Raw genomic sequence first — 16373 nt, forward strand, 5'->3', positions numbered from 1 at the left:
AGGCTCTTATCCAGTAGGCGACGTGGATGCATCGCAGTGAAAAGGCAAAGAGCTGTCGAAGGAAAGAAGATATAAAAGAGTCCGCTTTTCTTTTAAAAGTTCTATGTGGAAAAAACAATTTTGGTTTTCTATTTTTTCCTTTTGGTTTTCCTTTTCCACCTTTTACGACGGGCGACGGTTGAAATTCTATTTCAAAATCGTTTGATGGTATGTTTAACATAACCTCTTACACTGCAGCTAATTTACAGGAATGAACTGAAAGTTGAAGGTATACTGTAAAAGCTTCGCCCGTAGCACGTCATAAATCCATTCCAAAATATCCCAGACATGGTGGCAGACTAATTATTTATGCATGACTGCGCACGCATCATGTAAGCTATCGGATACGCATATGTCAAGGAAACATACGTATTATAACTGTTATTATTAGGAATACAACGAAACAACACTACAAGTTTAACAACAACGCATTTTCGATATGCTCTCCACGCACGATTAAATAGCTCACGAAACATAGTACTGACAACGGGAAAATTTACACGCACCGTGGTCGTAACTTTGGATTGCCGGTAGCTCAATTGCAGAAGTTAGCATGAGTGTAAACTCAAGTGAACGGTTCATGGCAATTTCGATGTGCCCCCACATGAACACGGCGCAGTACGTGCACTACCGAGACGAGCGCAACGCTGGGTGCTTCGCTAGCATTTGCAATCGAAGAAGTAGCGGCTCGGCACCAACACGAGCACCGACACAGCTTTGTTTGTATAAACGTAAATGAGAAAACAAGCACGACCCCGCAGGACACAAGCATTTCCGTCGCAGCCTTGCCACGTTGCTCTCAACGACGCGGTAGCACAATTCATTTTAATACGTCTTTGGAAGGCGGGCAATACTCGGAAAACCAATAAATATAACCGAGTCTTGTTCCCGGTAAAAAAAGACCCCAACTACTGAAATGAGACAAAGTCAATTGGTTTCACGACGAAAGAGGATGTCGACGGAGTCCTCCCGTTTTCTAGAGGAAACGGCAGAGATCGAAACGCCAATGTGTTGTGACCTCCGATGGCGTCCGGTTTATCCCACTCCGCTCCCATTTTCATCGAAAAAATTTTCCATTTAAGCGTCTAGTCAATCCGAAGCAAAATAGTCACTTCCGTGTTTCTTAGAAGAAATAAAAGAGTTGTCGGGCATAGCCATCCTGGAGCAAAGAAGCCAGAGATATCGCCCTGAGACGAACCATGCCAAGATTGGCGTCGTCTGCCGTAATTGTTTTACGTGGATTTCGCGGCAGTGATGTGATTTCTGCTCCATTTGCGCCAAAAATGCGCCAGAGTGCCTGCCATTCTACATCCTGCTTATTTTTTTTTCCAAAATACAAGGGATTTGCGCCAACATTGTGCCAAACGCATCACGAGGTAATAGCTGAGGTCCCGGTATACGGCCAGATTGTTACGGTAGGCTTGTGTAAATTTTCAAAACTTTAGATTATGGCGTCAAATGTCGTACTGCTTGATTTCATCTGTGTTAGGCACTGACAGCACTCGGCGGAAGTATCGCAATGTTTTTCATGTGCGTGCTCTGTTCTGGCAGGTTAGCTAGCTTCGTTGAGTTGACTTCTCGCCGCCCACTGATGTACTGCAGCAAAGCGACAACCGCAAAATAAATATAGCGATTTTGGGTATCTTGTCTCGCTGCAGCGCATCAGCGTGCTGAGGGGAAAGCAGCCTTCCAAAGCCGGATTCTGCAGGACTTCCGAGTGAAGCTGTGGCTTTTATATATATATATATATATATCCTGTATAGCATAATATCTGCAATACTGTGATATTTTTTTTCGAGTTTTAGCAAGGATAATTAAGTATTGGTCGAATATTTGTTTCGACTGCTGTATACAGGTTTATTTGTTATGTCAGTTTTCTTGTTTGTTTATTACCTTTGGATGGCTTCATATATGTTCTATGGCACACTCAACAGGGTGCATTAAGACTAAATTAGCTGGAGGTATATTTTTCATTCAGAAGGCATATTTATCGTTCACATGCCGGTTTTTGCTATTACAAGTTCTACATATCAAATGCTATTGATGTTCATTTTCAAATACATTTTTTTATTTGAATTAGTGATTGCGGTTGTATTAGAAACTTTAGAATCTGAACAAAACATCAATTCGAGTGCTTTAAATTATTTTATTTTAACATTATTGTAGTGGAATATACTATTTGCTTTAACCTTGATTGTGTACCGAAAAAAACAACTATGCACTGCAGTTTATACTGTCCTTCATCAATCACAATCTTTTTGCCGTGTTTGGTGCTTCTACGCAGAAATAAACAATTTGCTCTGTGCTTGAAGGAATCAATTTTGCCGTGCAACTGATGCTAACATTAGGTTCCACAAAAGTGGGGAGGCAAAGTAGCATTGTCTTTCAGTTCGACATACCAACACACGATTCCTAACACAGTATTGGCCGTGCAAAATGTGTGCTTATGCTCCAAAAGTTCTTTTGCGGCTCCAAAATAAACTTTCGGCTGCTCCAAAATGTGCTCCAAAACGACTCTGACCAATCACCGTAACGGGCTGATAATGTCCCCATATACTATAATCATCGCCTAAAGTTACTGTCCTTTGACAAAAGTTCTGCTTTCATAACGCGCAGCTAATTTACGGATGCAAAACGAAAACAAATTGTTTACCTCTATCGTGGGGTACTAAAAATTGTTTATTAAAGTAAGTAAGCATTATGTGCATAAACTCCAAACATCACTTTACTAAAATTGGATGGTTTTTAATAAATACCGCCGTACACTTTAATGAAAGCACACCAAGTTTCTTCCTTAAACTTTCAACATCTGTTATTACTAAGTATAGGAAGAGAATTTGCCGCGTTGTTTCATCTGTTCGCAGCTACACGGAAGCTCGAGCAAAGTCGGATCTGATGACGTCAAGAATGGTCGGCTCAGGTTAAAGCACTTTGCTCGTGGGATCGTCTCGTCGACCTTCAATGTATCCGCGACCTTTCGCGTTGTTTTATACGACGGCGACTAAAATCTCGACCTCACGTTTGCTATAAAAGGAAGAAGGGATAGCCTGTCCTGCAGCCGCTAAATATTGGAAGCCAATCAAAGAAAAGACATGAGAGTTTACTTAGTCAAAGTCGCTGTGCTTCTGACAGTGATGTCCTTTATATTTTGTACGGAAGACCTCGATTCGACAGCAGCGTCCGAAGAGTCAGGGAGTACGGACTTTCTAAAGCAGCCAGTATTTTGCAGTAAGATCTTTATCATTTCATTTTTCTTTTGTTCCACTGAAGTTAAAAGCTTGTTTTGAGGATTTTAGGAATTCTCGTGCGCCTGAATGTGTGAAATAATTCTTAGCTAAAGAATAAAACCCGAGTAAACAAAATGGTGTAAATTTCATTTTTTTTTATTTTGAGAATGAATGTTTAGGTACCGCGTTATTACAGTTCCGGTAACGATCATGGAAGACCTGTGTTTTCACCTTTGTGTAGATGCCTTGTTGGATGACCAGGAGAAGATATTCAAGTGCGCTCAAGATCAAATAAACGTAATTATATACAGGATATATAGCGACATATATCGATAAATTGTTTTGCTGATGTTATGATGAATGCCAATTGCACTCTTCAGGTCCCGAATTCAGAGTCTGCAAAAAAACTGAGCAATTACACATGGCTATTTTGCGAGAATATCACAAGTTTTGTGACCATCGTTTGTAATAAAGTAAGTAAAATTTTATATTTAAAAAGAGCTCTACATTTTAATGTAATATAACGGGAAGTTACACATCAAAGCAACATACTGTGCTAGGGCGGTTTTATCGAATCACGACAAGTGTGCTTCATCGATACTGCCGTTCGTATAATTATTATATGTGTGATGATAACAAGAAGGTGAGGACGAACAACGTTCCATTCCAAATGAGAATCATGCATATGCATATTACAAGGCGGAGAACCGTCAAAGACATTATCACAAAAACTTAATTCACTGGGTAATAAGGCGTAAGTGCTGCTAGGAGGAAACGTTTGTGAACAGAAAGCTTATGAACTTCCCGTCATTGCCTAATATACTAATCTGAGAGTTGTGATGGCTCCTCGCTCGCTAGAGGACGCCAACGCGTCCACTTTTGCGTTGGAGGGTGTAGGTTATTCAAGTTCATTATACGATATAATATTAACACAATGATAACTATAAACCAAAACGTATCAGAAATGTTATATTTTATGTATTATGAAGCTTGATAAACAACACATGTATGGTTTTTTTTTCAGACTAATGAAGTTCTCGTTAACATGACGGTAAGCAAACATTTTAGGACCTTAATGAATATAGACGAACGATTAAATATATAATCGGGTTTTAAGTATAATCGAGGACCGCTTTTGTGTTCTTTGTAAATCATAGGCGCAGTTAAATAAGAAAAAAAAATATTTTATTTAAATGAATCATGGGGTACTTAAGTATCTGAATTAAAATAATTAAACTATAATTGTAGGAACCCCTAAATGGCTTAACTAAATACAATGTTTTGGAATAAACACCGCTTGTACGATAGTCAACGCCACGAAGCTGCTTCCTTATACCGTAACAGTTTGCTTTATTATTAATTAGTAAGAAAGTTGTGAAACCTGTTCACAGCTAGACGGACGCTCGAGCAAAGTCAGGTCTGGAGAGCTCGGGTCAAAGCACTTTACTCTCCGACCTTTATTGTAACCACAGCCTTTCACGTTGTATCCTACCAAAGTGCTGCTGCTCCCAAAAGGGGCCGCTCTAATATCCTTTTGGATGGTGAGCACACCAATCGCTTTCGAGTGTGCCAGCACAACGCGCGGAAGGCTCTTTCAAATACTTGACAGCCTGCTTCTAACACGTTCGAATAGCGCGTTTAGTTATTCGAAAAATAATTGTGCGGTCTAATTGTTCATATTAGTAGAATTATTTCATATTTGTGACGACAGAAAAACGACAGGAAGAAAGAAATAAGTCTCAAACACTGCTCAAACTTTATTGTCACAGTTTCTATTTTTATACCGTTTGAACAAGAAAGAGGAAAAGGGAAAAAACCCCGAAAATTACACAATCTCAAGGACAAAACCTATGGTACGAACCAGGGACTCAAACCGAAAAATATAACATTTCGGTTACAGTTACAGTTACTGTTTCCTCTTGATATCGGTTTCGTTTCGGTTTTTTACAGTTTTAATTTTTGCAGTTTCAATTACCTTGTACACGTTCCTTTTTTTTTCGGTTTCTTTAATAATTTGTTTTATTGAAATGCAAGACAGCTGTTTTATAATAAATGTTTTACAGTAGTTTCAGATATCCAACAACGGAACCTTAACAATAACAAGAATTCAAAAATGTCTTAGTACCTTTAATTGGTCAAAAGTTGCACACGTTTCTAACTCGAACACTTGTTCACTACATATATTTGCATTATATAGTTTGTGATACCCAATCATGCATGTTACTTCCGCTACTTGGGGGTCATCGCGTTCTTTATTATAAAAACAAACATCGCTACTTTTTTGTTCGACAGCGCTTTCTAAGCAGTCCCCAGAAAGTTCTGATGATATTTAAGGTGCCTCCTTGAGCTCCTTCTTTAGAAAAACTAATATTTTTGTTTTTTGGTTAATATCAGGTAATATCGGTTATCGGTAAATAATTTACAGTTGTGGTTACGCGGTTGCGGTTTTTATAAATTTGAAATAATGGTTCCGTTTTGTTTACGGTTCCTGAAAAAAAAATTCGTTTTTAAACAATTTTCGGTTTTGGTTACGGTTACGGTTTGAGTCCCTGGTACGAACACGAACTGTATTTGTCAGTTTGAGGTAAAAAAGCCCGTGAAACTGGATTCTCCAACCAATAGTTCACAGCCCGTACAAATACATGCAAAAGGGGTGGCCTCAAAGTTGTGCATTGCAAAGGACGTACACGTAATCCTCAAAAAAACAAAACAGTTCGCAAAAAAAAAAAGCAGACACAGTTTTTCTTACAGATATCCCCCCTCCCACATACACACACATACACACGCGCACACGCACGCACACACACACACACACAGAGAGATAAGTTAAAACTCAAGAAATCTTTTCCTCTCGGCGTCTAAACAAAGAAAGGGGTTCAAAGGTTTCTTGTCGAAATTGGGTTTTTTAAAAGGCGTTTGTGTTAATTTGTTTTCTGGTGAAAACACAAACGTCAAATTCCACGAAGGGACACAACTGTATCACATTATTGGATGTGCTTTGAAACCTCCGAATAGTGATTCTTAATATGGACACATCATCTATCTTCGGTCAAACGGTCAACGATACAGCGCTTACTCTGACCAACATAGCACAAACCACAGTCAAAGGGGATTTTGTTGACAATCCCTGAAACAAAAGCGTCACTTTTCTCCTTGCGTTTTTTATTACAACTATTTTGAGCCGAAGTGAAGGGAGTCAACATTTTTAAGCTATAGTCTGTGCTAAATGCCGTACAAAGCCCCACTTATTAGCGGAAGATTTGAGGTTATGGGATATTCCGTGAAAGAACGGGAAGAGCTCCCCAGCATACCTCTCCTGCCCAGAACTTTTCTTAACCTTCTTTTAGAACAAAGCTGCTTCTACAGAAACTCCTGAGGTTATTTGAATTAGCTGAGACGGCCGAACAGATTTTTAATACACTCCGCTATAGAGTGAGTGAACGATGCTTGGACTGCGGTACTTACAGAGTGAGCGTAGGTAATTCTACAGTTATGAACTCACACCAGCTCACTTTCGCCCTCACGTTTTGTCGGTTAAAGTGATAGGCATAGCATATAGGACGTTGCAACAGAAGTGCAGCAGAGACTCCGACAACAAACAAAAAATGTCCAATGCCCACTACGTCCAAGCAAGTTGGTAATTAGGCTGAATTTGGTGTCATGCTGCTTGAACGAAGTTTTGTGATTCTAGAATTATTATAGTTTGTTGTAGCATAATAATTGCATCAGAGGCTCCAGCCCCGAACCTCTTGGGTGGAAACGGCGTCAGTACGCCCCTCGCTCCAAACGCACCATTTCCTGACTGAGTGAAAAAAAAGAAATAGCATTTAAAAACGCACACTCTTTTTTTTTCTTTTTTTTTTCTTTTTTTTTAACGGTAGGTGTTTAAACAAAAATAAATCCAGGCATATGTGTATCCAATGCACCGAGACACATTCAATATAAAGCAGAGCTTTTCTTTTGTGCTTATTTCTGTTTGGTTCGTGAAACTTTTTGTTTTTGAGTTTTTATGTCGCAAGAAACGTTAGACAGATATCATTGAACGAAGTCATTTCTGAAATCATTTTGTTAAAAGGAACTGTGGGCAATGCTCTGTTTTTCTAATTACAGAGAAATATATTAATTTAATCTCGCCTGTCATGCGTTACTCTCCTAATGATAGCGTCTCCTGCTACATGTCTGAACAAAGGTCCAATTTTGCGTATTTTTCACCGTCTTATTTCTTTTTTTCCCTGTCAGGATCCGGAAGTTGGCACCTTGTTTGATCTTGTACTGAACTGCGAAACAGAGCTTAAAGTAACCCTGCCACCAACTCCTACTCCACCAGCCTGTTGAAGATTTGAAGATCTCTACTGAAAAATAGTGGTAGAAAAAGAATCAATATTCAATAAAATCAATACCACAGTGCATTAAAAAAATAATAATGAAGCTTTTCTTCTTGATGCTGTGAGGGGCGGGGTCTTTTGTACTATCTGCTTTCAGAATCCTTCCTGTTTTTTGTGAATTTTTTATTGTTTGTATTATATATCTTCATGATATGCTGAAGATGCCGATCACTGAGTTTTAACTTTCAAGTGAATGCATTTTTTTACTGTTTATGTAAGTGCTTATCTGAACTAAGGGATCAGTACCTCGTTAGTCTACTTGGCCTATTGCACTGCCCCTGCTACGCATCCTGACTGAAGGAAAACAAAAAGACTTAAAAACATAACGCTTCAAGCATAAAAAAAAGAAGACTACAACTTGACTCTGGCTAATTTGGGTAAATGGGAATGTGAAACATGAGGTTCCAATCTTCACTCTTTATATGTAATCCAGACGCCAGTCCACCACCGCGTCATATATTGTGCTCCCCTTGATGCTTGGTGTTGTTGTCTTACATCGACGGCCTTAAAGGGGCAGTGGCAGGGTATTTATGCTCGCCAAGGTTTTTATTTGTTCATGATATATGAGAGCCCGGCAAATACTCAGAAATCGATTCCCTGCTCGAAATTCGTTTTCTTTCCGCCCGAAAACCGCCGATCGAGAACTGGCCGGTTTGAGTCGCGCTCACTCTCTTCTCCGTGGTCGTGTGCTGCTTTCTATGGTTTAGACACAAACACCAAATATAGTCAAGGTCGTGGGTCGTCGAAGGCAGACACACAATATTAAAAATAAAAAATAAATATGGTACCTTTTTTTTTTGTGGCTTCTTGAAAGCAGCAAATATGTTTATTGAAAAAAAAAATTTGCGCAGTTAATTGAAAAAAAAAAATTTGCGCAGTTACGTGACTTTCGCTAACTCTCTCCTCCTCGATATTTCCTCTTCGTCCCAAGTTCAGTTTCAGTTTCGGTTTCAAGCATTTGCGTTTTTTTGTTTTTTTGTTTTTTTCTTTATGAAAGATAAACGTGACGCTGTAGCAAAATATTGAATGGGAACACCATAATGCCGCTTGGCAGAAAAATAAAAAATAAATTTTGGGGGGTGTCAGTGTCTCTTTTAGGCTCGTTGACACACTTGCGACTTCCAAGGACCGGAGAAGCTAAAAACCTGTTTTTAAGTCTTTCGTGCCGGCTTACGACCCACTCCGAAGCAGCGGAGCCGGTCATAAGCCAGGCTTTAATACCGGAGTAGTCTCACTGGGTTGAAGTCAAACGGAAGTGTGCGAACGGGGCTTTAGCCCCGCAGTGGAAGTCGCTCCTCTCCTGTCGGGATCCGTAGCCCGGCAGTCCCCCGGCCCTAGGTGACTTTTGTTCGCCATATCACTGCACTCGCACTACTTCCGGCAGGGGTCGCGTTGGGGTCGATCTTTGCCTGCTTTCCTTGTGGCTCGTTGCTAGTCTCGCCTGCTGTAGACCAACCCGCGGCTCTGACGTCACGTTGCTGCGGTGGCGCTGCTGTAAGCAGGGCTGTCAGTGAGCACGACGAGCACTAAGATAACAATATTTGCAGGAAAAACGCGAATAAGCCCCAAAAACGCGACAAGCGACTGGAAAAATCTACTAGAGACTCAGTGAAAAAAAGAAGCCCAAACCCGCTTATAAAAAGCGGAACTGGCCACCCTGGTCGTCAGGTCAGGGGTCTCAAACGTGTCCCGTGGCTGAGAGCTTTCGTTCCTATGCCTCGAGCGCTGCATGCGCCATAAATATTGACCTCTTGTCGTTCATTCATTTTCACCGGAAACGTAACTGCTCTTATGACGTTTTTACACTGTGACGATTCGTTCTGGTCGTCAAGAGAAAAGGGCTCCGAGCTCAGGAAAGACACGTCAACCTCAGAGATTCCATGCAGAACTTCTTTTTCTTTTTTATTTTGACCCTTTCTTTCGCGCTCGCACGAGCGGCACCGGAGCTAGCACGAGCCGCGCGAGTCGTCTTTTGCGGCTCGTCACATGACGGTGTTTTAGAAACTGTCGACCCGACAGTGCGCTTTCATGAAACAAGAACAAAACAACATTAAACAAATACCGCGCTCTGAGATATGCACGAGAGTGAATGAATATGTACATACAAAATGCTAAATGAGAAGACACGCTATAAACAAGTGCACACACTATAAAATTCAAAATTTCAGTCATCGGGTAGAGGCACTTCAATTCGCGGAAAGGGGTAGACAGTGTCATCAGTGACCGCTTTGATCCCTCTGTACTCGACGCACATTCGTGTTCATCCGTACTTTTTCGTGACTAAAATCAAGGGGGATGCCCACGGACTGCGCGATGGTTGCACAATCTTGGCATCGATTAGATCCTTGATCATCGCCTTGACGGCATCACGCTGCGCCGGCGACAGTCGACGTGGTCTCTGGGAGATAGGTCTCGCATTACCTGTCGGAATGGAGTGCGGCTCAAGCCGACAGTTTCCAACGTCAATGCTGGTTCGCGCGAAGCAAGCAATGTTTTTCGCAAGAAGCTCTTGAACTTTTTGAAGCTCTTCAGGTGCCAGCATTGAACCAATATTGAACGTGATAGCCTCAACCGATAGCGGTTGATGTTGAGGGCCGACGATTTCCAAAGCATTTGGGCGATCCAGGTCGGAATTAATTGGGGGGCTAGTTGGTTGAACATCTAGACGGAGGATTTGAAAGCGCAAAAGACTGAGAAGAGATCTGTCTCTTCTCAGTCTTTTGCGCTTTCAAATCCTCCGTCTAGGCGATCCAGGTCCTCCGACGAAGGCAGGCTTGAGCCACTTAAGATGGAAGCAATTTCGTCGTCGCTAAGCTCGATGTCTTCGACACTTGTGACCCCCCTAGCGACTCCAACAGTAGCATCAGAGGGTAGAGCCACTGGTCGAGACGACGGGTTGGCCAGGACAGAGCCTTTTATACTTGGAGAGTTCGGCAGGTGGGAGGGGCTTACGGCCCGCTAGGTCTAGCGGACTCAGCGGGCGCCGCTTCCGCCATGATGTGCCTCCCGGCGAGTGGGTCCCCATTGACATGCGATGCATACGGATGTAGGTTTTGCCGTTTGCGCTTTTGTTGGCGTAAGGAGAAAGTCGAAAAATCAAGCATTTTGTTACGTTAATCATACGTTAATCATAAACTTACCTCGCGCAATCGAGAACTCGGCTTCCAGTCAGCCCTTCTTGGTTTGGTTTCCCAGATCTTGTGCCTTGCGCGGTTTTCTTTTCCTTGCGGGAACCGGTACATCCTGAATCCCTTTTTCGCGTTGTTCGAGAACCCAACGGCACTGCAGCCCCCTATTTATTTTTCATCTAACATCTGGCAGAGTGCAGCGCAGAACGATCATTTTCATCGTCGTCTCTCGCTCCATGGACTCTAGCCAGCCGACTGCCGGCTCGAGTCAGTAGGGCAAACGGGTTTTATCAGCCGCCACCAGCCTTACACCAAACAAGGGTGAAGCTTGCAATTTAAGGTTATAATTATAATGCAATTAAATGCAAAGGTGCAATCAAGCTAGACGGCAAGGCACATCATGGCGGATGCGCACAGTTGCCAGACAGTTTGATCAGTGCTGCCAGACTGGCTGCTGGATCAAAGAACCGCCAAACTCTCCCAGTATAAAAGGCTCTAGCTGGGCCAGGAGTACGAAGAACGTGCTCTCGGTCTTATCCATAACCATGGGTTCAACTAGAAGGCAGTGACGGTCGTAGAGCAATTTTGTGCCGCTCACCTCTATCTTCGTTGATTGTCCTCGGACAAGATTCTTCAGGTGTGCTTGAACAAGCTTTCGTGACCACGGAGGTATCAGCTGCTCCGTAACCAAGATGACCTTATGACATGTCGTAGGCGGAGGAATCGAGAAGCTATTTGCACCCCAATCGATCATGGCCTTGCATGCTGTCACGAAATCGTCACCAAGGAGCAACTTTTCTTCCTGCAGATGTGGGACCACGATGAATGCTTGGTTCAGCATCTGACCGTCAGCTGTCACTGTGGCATTCACTTCGCCGAGGTTCGTGAGGAATTGACCACTTGCACCGTGGAGACGGATGGAAGAGGGTTGAATCAGAAGGTGCAACTGGTCGGCGATGGAAACGTTGATGAGACTTCTCATTGCGCCTGAATCCACGGAAGCTGTCAGAGGCCATCCGTTCAGTTGAACCTGAATTGTTTTGGTGCCCACCGCTGCGCCAGATGGGATGCGCCGAACTACTGATGACCTCTCGCAGGCGCCAGAGGCACCAGCTTGTCGTTTCCCTGCGTCGGTGCTGCAGTGGACTCGAAGCGCTGTTGCCATTCCAAAAATTATGGTGTGAGCTCCTGCCGACACCGCGTGACCGAAGTGGCCGCTCTTCTTACAATTGAGGCACAGCGGACGAACTTCCGGGTGAGAAAACGAAGAACGCCGAAAATTCTGGGAATCTTTTGACGGGCGCTGACGCGACTAGGGTGCCTCAATGTCCTTCTGTTTAGGGTGATGCCACCCTTTGTAGTACCTGATGCCGACAGCACGCGCTCACGGGTAAAATACAAAGAAATCGACGAAAACAAAATGTCGCCATAGCACAGTCAGCGCCAGAAACGCGTGCAGAGACACGCTCTTTCACGCACTTCTGAACAAAAAAAAAAAAAATAAAAGTGTGGGACAAAATGGCCAGATGCCTCCACCCTAAGCAAAGCGCACATGAAGGCACCCTAGACGCGACACGTGCTGCTTCTCTTGCTTCTCGGGTGGAGAAAGAGGCTGCTGACAATGACCGTCGTTCGTGTTCTGACGAGGCGGCGACCAGTCCTGCTTCAAGAGCGGTAAGGAGGACACTTTCTTGGTTATCTTCGCAACCTGAGCTGGCTCTGCAGCTACCGTCAATGCCGGTGTTTTTGGTTGGCTGAAGACTACCTGGTCGAAGCGGAGGAAAGAGTCCAGCAACTCATCCAACGAAGCAAACAGTCTATCGAAGTAGTGCTTTCGTGGTTTGTCAGACAGTGTTGCCAGGATAACCCTGCATTTCTCCGCATCCGTCTCTGGGTAGTTGCACTCGTCGATGAGCTCCAGTTTGTGGAAGGCGAAGTCTGTGCAGGACTCTCCCGAACGCTGACTTGCGCCGAACATCTTCTGTTTCGCTGCAACTTTGTTGTCCAGGTTGTAACGACGACGGAAAGCGGTCTTCATTTGCTCCCATGTCGTTACCTTGGTTGTCTTCAGGTGGTACGTCACCCACATGAAGTCCCTAGGAGGTAGCTTGGATACAATCAATGGGATGGCCTCACTTGGTGCGACTTTAAACGTCTGGAACCAGAAATTCATCTGGTGAAACCAGGCAATGACGTCCTTGCCTAGCTGAGGAACCGAGCTGACAGCCACGTTGGTCAGCGACTTTGTCGGCCGGTCTGGCGTGACTGCAGTATCTGCGGCTGACTCAGCTGTAACAGGAGCTTTTTTCTTGGGTGCCTTGGGCCTCCTTTTTTTGGCGGACTCGCTCTTGGAAAGGTCTTCGATAGAGATTGCGCTGCATAGCGATTCTGCTGACGAAGTTCTCCTCATCATTGCCTCGAGCTGATCAAGACGATCCACGACAGGGGCCAGCAGTCCGCAGATCAAATTCTCTGTTGCTTGTAGCTGTCTGTTGGTGGCGTCGTCACAAGGGCGCGATACGTCCTCCAGCCGGTCGATTGGTTGCGCAGAGGTCGCGTTCTTGAGCTCTGCTAGCTGTAGGCGTAGCTGCTCCGCCTCGGCTTTCAGGATCTCCGTGTCGCTGACGACTGATTGGTATGCGGCGTCCTTGGCGTCATCATCCAGCCTTCGGAAAGCTTCGATGGAACGTTCCGCCATCTTGGAGTTACCTTGAAACCTTGCCCGTCCAGGCGACAGTGGTTGGTGGAGACCTGGTCGAAGTGAGCGCCGACCCCACATAGGTTGTTAGCGTGAATTTTCTGAAGACTCGGGTCCCCGTTCGGGCGCCATATGTGACGATTCGTTCTGGCCGTCAAGAGAAAAGGGCTCCGAGCTCAGGAAAGACACGTCAACCTCGGAGATTCCATGCAGAACTTCCGTTTCGTTTTTTTTATTTTGATCCTCTTCTCTCGCGCTCGCACGCGCGGCACCGGAGCTCGCACGAGCCGCGTGAGTCGCCTTTTACGGCTCGTCGCATACACAATATACCTATTGCTATATTACCCGAGCATCAAGGAGAATGCAGGGATATGTGTTCCGTGCGCCGCACGTGCTGGCGTCAGCAGTTGTAACTTTTCTAAACCAAATACCTAAAACAAATGGCATCTTCCACGTGCGTTCCCTTAGCGAAAACTAAGACGTTTGAAATATACCGCATTCTAATTTGAGTGTATTTGAAGTACAGTTCATAATTGTAAGTACACAATAAGTAGACCGAAAATATACACTTCTTTTTTTTTTTACTTAGTACTGAAATATATTTCTGAAAATCTTTCAAAAATACCTTTATTTAAACTACTATTGAAGTTCCCTTCATGCGTTCTGAAATATGTAAATACTAAATTAGTAGGCCCAAAATACCTTTCACATAGATTTTTTAAAATATGTATTTATTTCATGCAAAATATACTCCAACCCTAATAAAAATGCAGCGATGAAAAATACGTGCAGAATAGTCTTAAAATACCTGGAAATCGTAAGTATACTGTTGTCTTATGCTATAAGCACGGCCACTCGATCCCCCCTGTTGGTGCGGCCTGCCGATGTTTTTCCGAATACAAAAGAGCGCGGGTGAGAGGAGAACTTCTCCCATTTTCCGTGGTGGCGCTGCACATCGGTGAGCGGTAGGGTGCCTACATGTCTGTCTGTCTCAGGGTGAAGACATCCATTGTTGCCCTGAATGTGCCAGCGCGTGACGCTCTCACGCTCCCGGTGCGTGACTAGGGCGGTAAAATGGCGTCTATGCATTAGCCAAAGCTAAGCGCTCGAGCTGAGTGACACAGGATTGCGCGCACTTCAAAATGCATAAAAAAACGATTGGGCGGAAAAATGGCTGAGATGTCACCACTCAAGCAAAAGCGCGCGTGTGTATGAAGGCACTCTAGTGAGCGGTCTTGTGAGCTGAAAGCTATACTGGCTATACTCTGTTTCACCTTATATTGTTCCGCAGGAAAGGCTGTAAGCGCGAGCTCCTTGCTCTGGGGCAGATCTCGGCGGCACAAGCTCTCGTGCAATAAGGGCAGCTGTCAACGCTATGAGCTCGCACTTCCAGCCTTCGCTGCGGTAAAACATAAAAGCGCTCTTGCTCCGCTACCCAGATAAAATATCTGCCTGTCATTGGCTTCGCCTAGCGCCACTAAAAAAAAACGCAGCTCATTTAGTGGCTCTAGTTTCGCCGATACCGAGGCGCTGCCGCGGTTGCAGAAGGCAGCAAAACTCGCTTTCCCCCCACCTATGCACCGCTGTGCTCGGCGAAAATATCGTAGTGTCACTCTGCGCTCGCGTGTGTGGTTTGTGTTGGCATTTTGGAAGCTGCCGGAAATGTAAATGCGCGTTCTAGTTTTGAGTGCCAGACGGCGATGAAATGTGCCAACTCCACTCGTGAAACAGGAAATCCTGCAGTTGATGAAGTACAATGAAGTCTCTTCCGAACTTGAGTTCGCACCGCTGACTTACTTTGCTGGCTACTTGGCCCTCGTTGGTGAACAAAAGGTGACCATTTTTATTTGCAGCAATTGTCGTAATTTCAAAGTAATTAGCTGAAACATTCAACCTAGCAAAGCAATAAACATTTCTCAGTGAAAGCAAGGAAGGCTAATGTGTAGAGCCCGCTAAACTTTGCAGGTGACGTGTCCTGAATGCAAGCGCAACTTAAGGGAAATGCATCGCATGACGGAGCATATCAGTCCATGTTTACCCTTGACCAAGGAGGACTCAGCTATCCACGACCTGAAGCTGTCTGGCTGTGCAAGCTCGTCTGCACCTTTGTCGCGTGGGCTGTAAGTCGGCAGAGATTCGTGGTTGTGGAAGGAATTGCAAGGTCCTCTCGAGCGCTATGCTTCCACACCTTATGGACTGCCCGCTGATGTGGTGTGTTAACTGCCGAGACCCCTACCACAGCGAAGAGCTCTGCGAGCTCTTTCTCAGAAAACTCCTCAGACCTTTTTTGGCAAACTGGGCTGGTTACATAAACCGCCCACTAGAGAATATATTGAGGCTTTCGCGGAAGCCTCTTTCCCGAAAGGTACTCCGCTTGTGAACATATGACTTCCTTGTTCTGTTTTTTGTGAACAATGAAGTTTATATTGCTGAAGTTATGCACGCGGAATCCGATTTTATATTGTCCTTCACAGAAGAATAAATGGCATAGCTCGCGCCTGTTTGAGCGTCGGTTAAACCCGGAAAGCATACGGCCTAGCTATATCCAACTATAACTCCTATATTACAGTGGTAATAGAAACGGGGCAACAGTTACGGGAACAAGAAAACGACAATTCGCTCACACTGCCAGCGGAATGCAGCTTTAACGCGCAGCCTGCAGCTGAGTGAGGTTTTCGCAGAAAGAACTATGTGATTTTATTCTACACAGATTTGTCACATCATTCATGCAATCTGGCAATCGTTTCAATTGAGACTTGCGGCTTCACGAAAAAAAAAAATCTAAATAGCCACACCGGGCCGGGCCGGGCGTACTGCTCCTCTCTCACTATATTTCGTCTTACCTTAGCATGGACTAAAGGTACGTTTATACTCCAACGTAACGTCGACGGGCGCG

General features: G+C 44.3%; 1 protein-coding gene across 1 annotated transcript; it reads left to right on the forward strand.

Annotated features, from left to right (window-relative positions):
* Positions 1-3058: 3058 nt before the first annotated feature.
* LOC8043318 lies at positions 3059-7683 on the forward strand. Its single transcript, XM_002416203.4, has 5 exons — positions 3059-3267; positions 3508-3563; positions 3647-3739; positions 4291-4317; positions 7506-7683. Exons 1-5 carry the CDS (start codon positions 3132-3134, stop codon positions 7599-7601), a joined length of 408 nt encoding a protein of 135 aa, XP_002416248.3. The 5' UTR covers positions 3059-3131; the 3' UTR covers positions 7602-7683.
* Positions 7684-16373: the final 8690 nt, after the last annotated feature.

This window comes from Ixodes scapularis, unplaced genomic scaffold, assembly GCF_016920785.2.
Source record: "Ixodes scapularis isolate PalLabHiFi unplaced genomic scaffold, ASM1692078v2 PGA_scaffold3__209_contigs__length_174095766, whole genome shotgun sequence".
Classification (NCBI taxonomy): Eukaryota; Metazoa; Arthropoda; class Arachnida; order Ixodida; family Ixodidae; genus Ixodes; species Ixodes scapularis.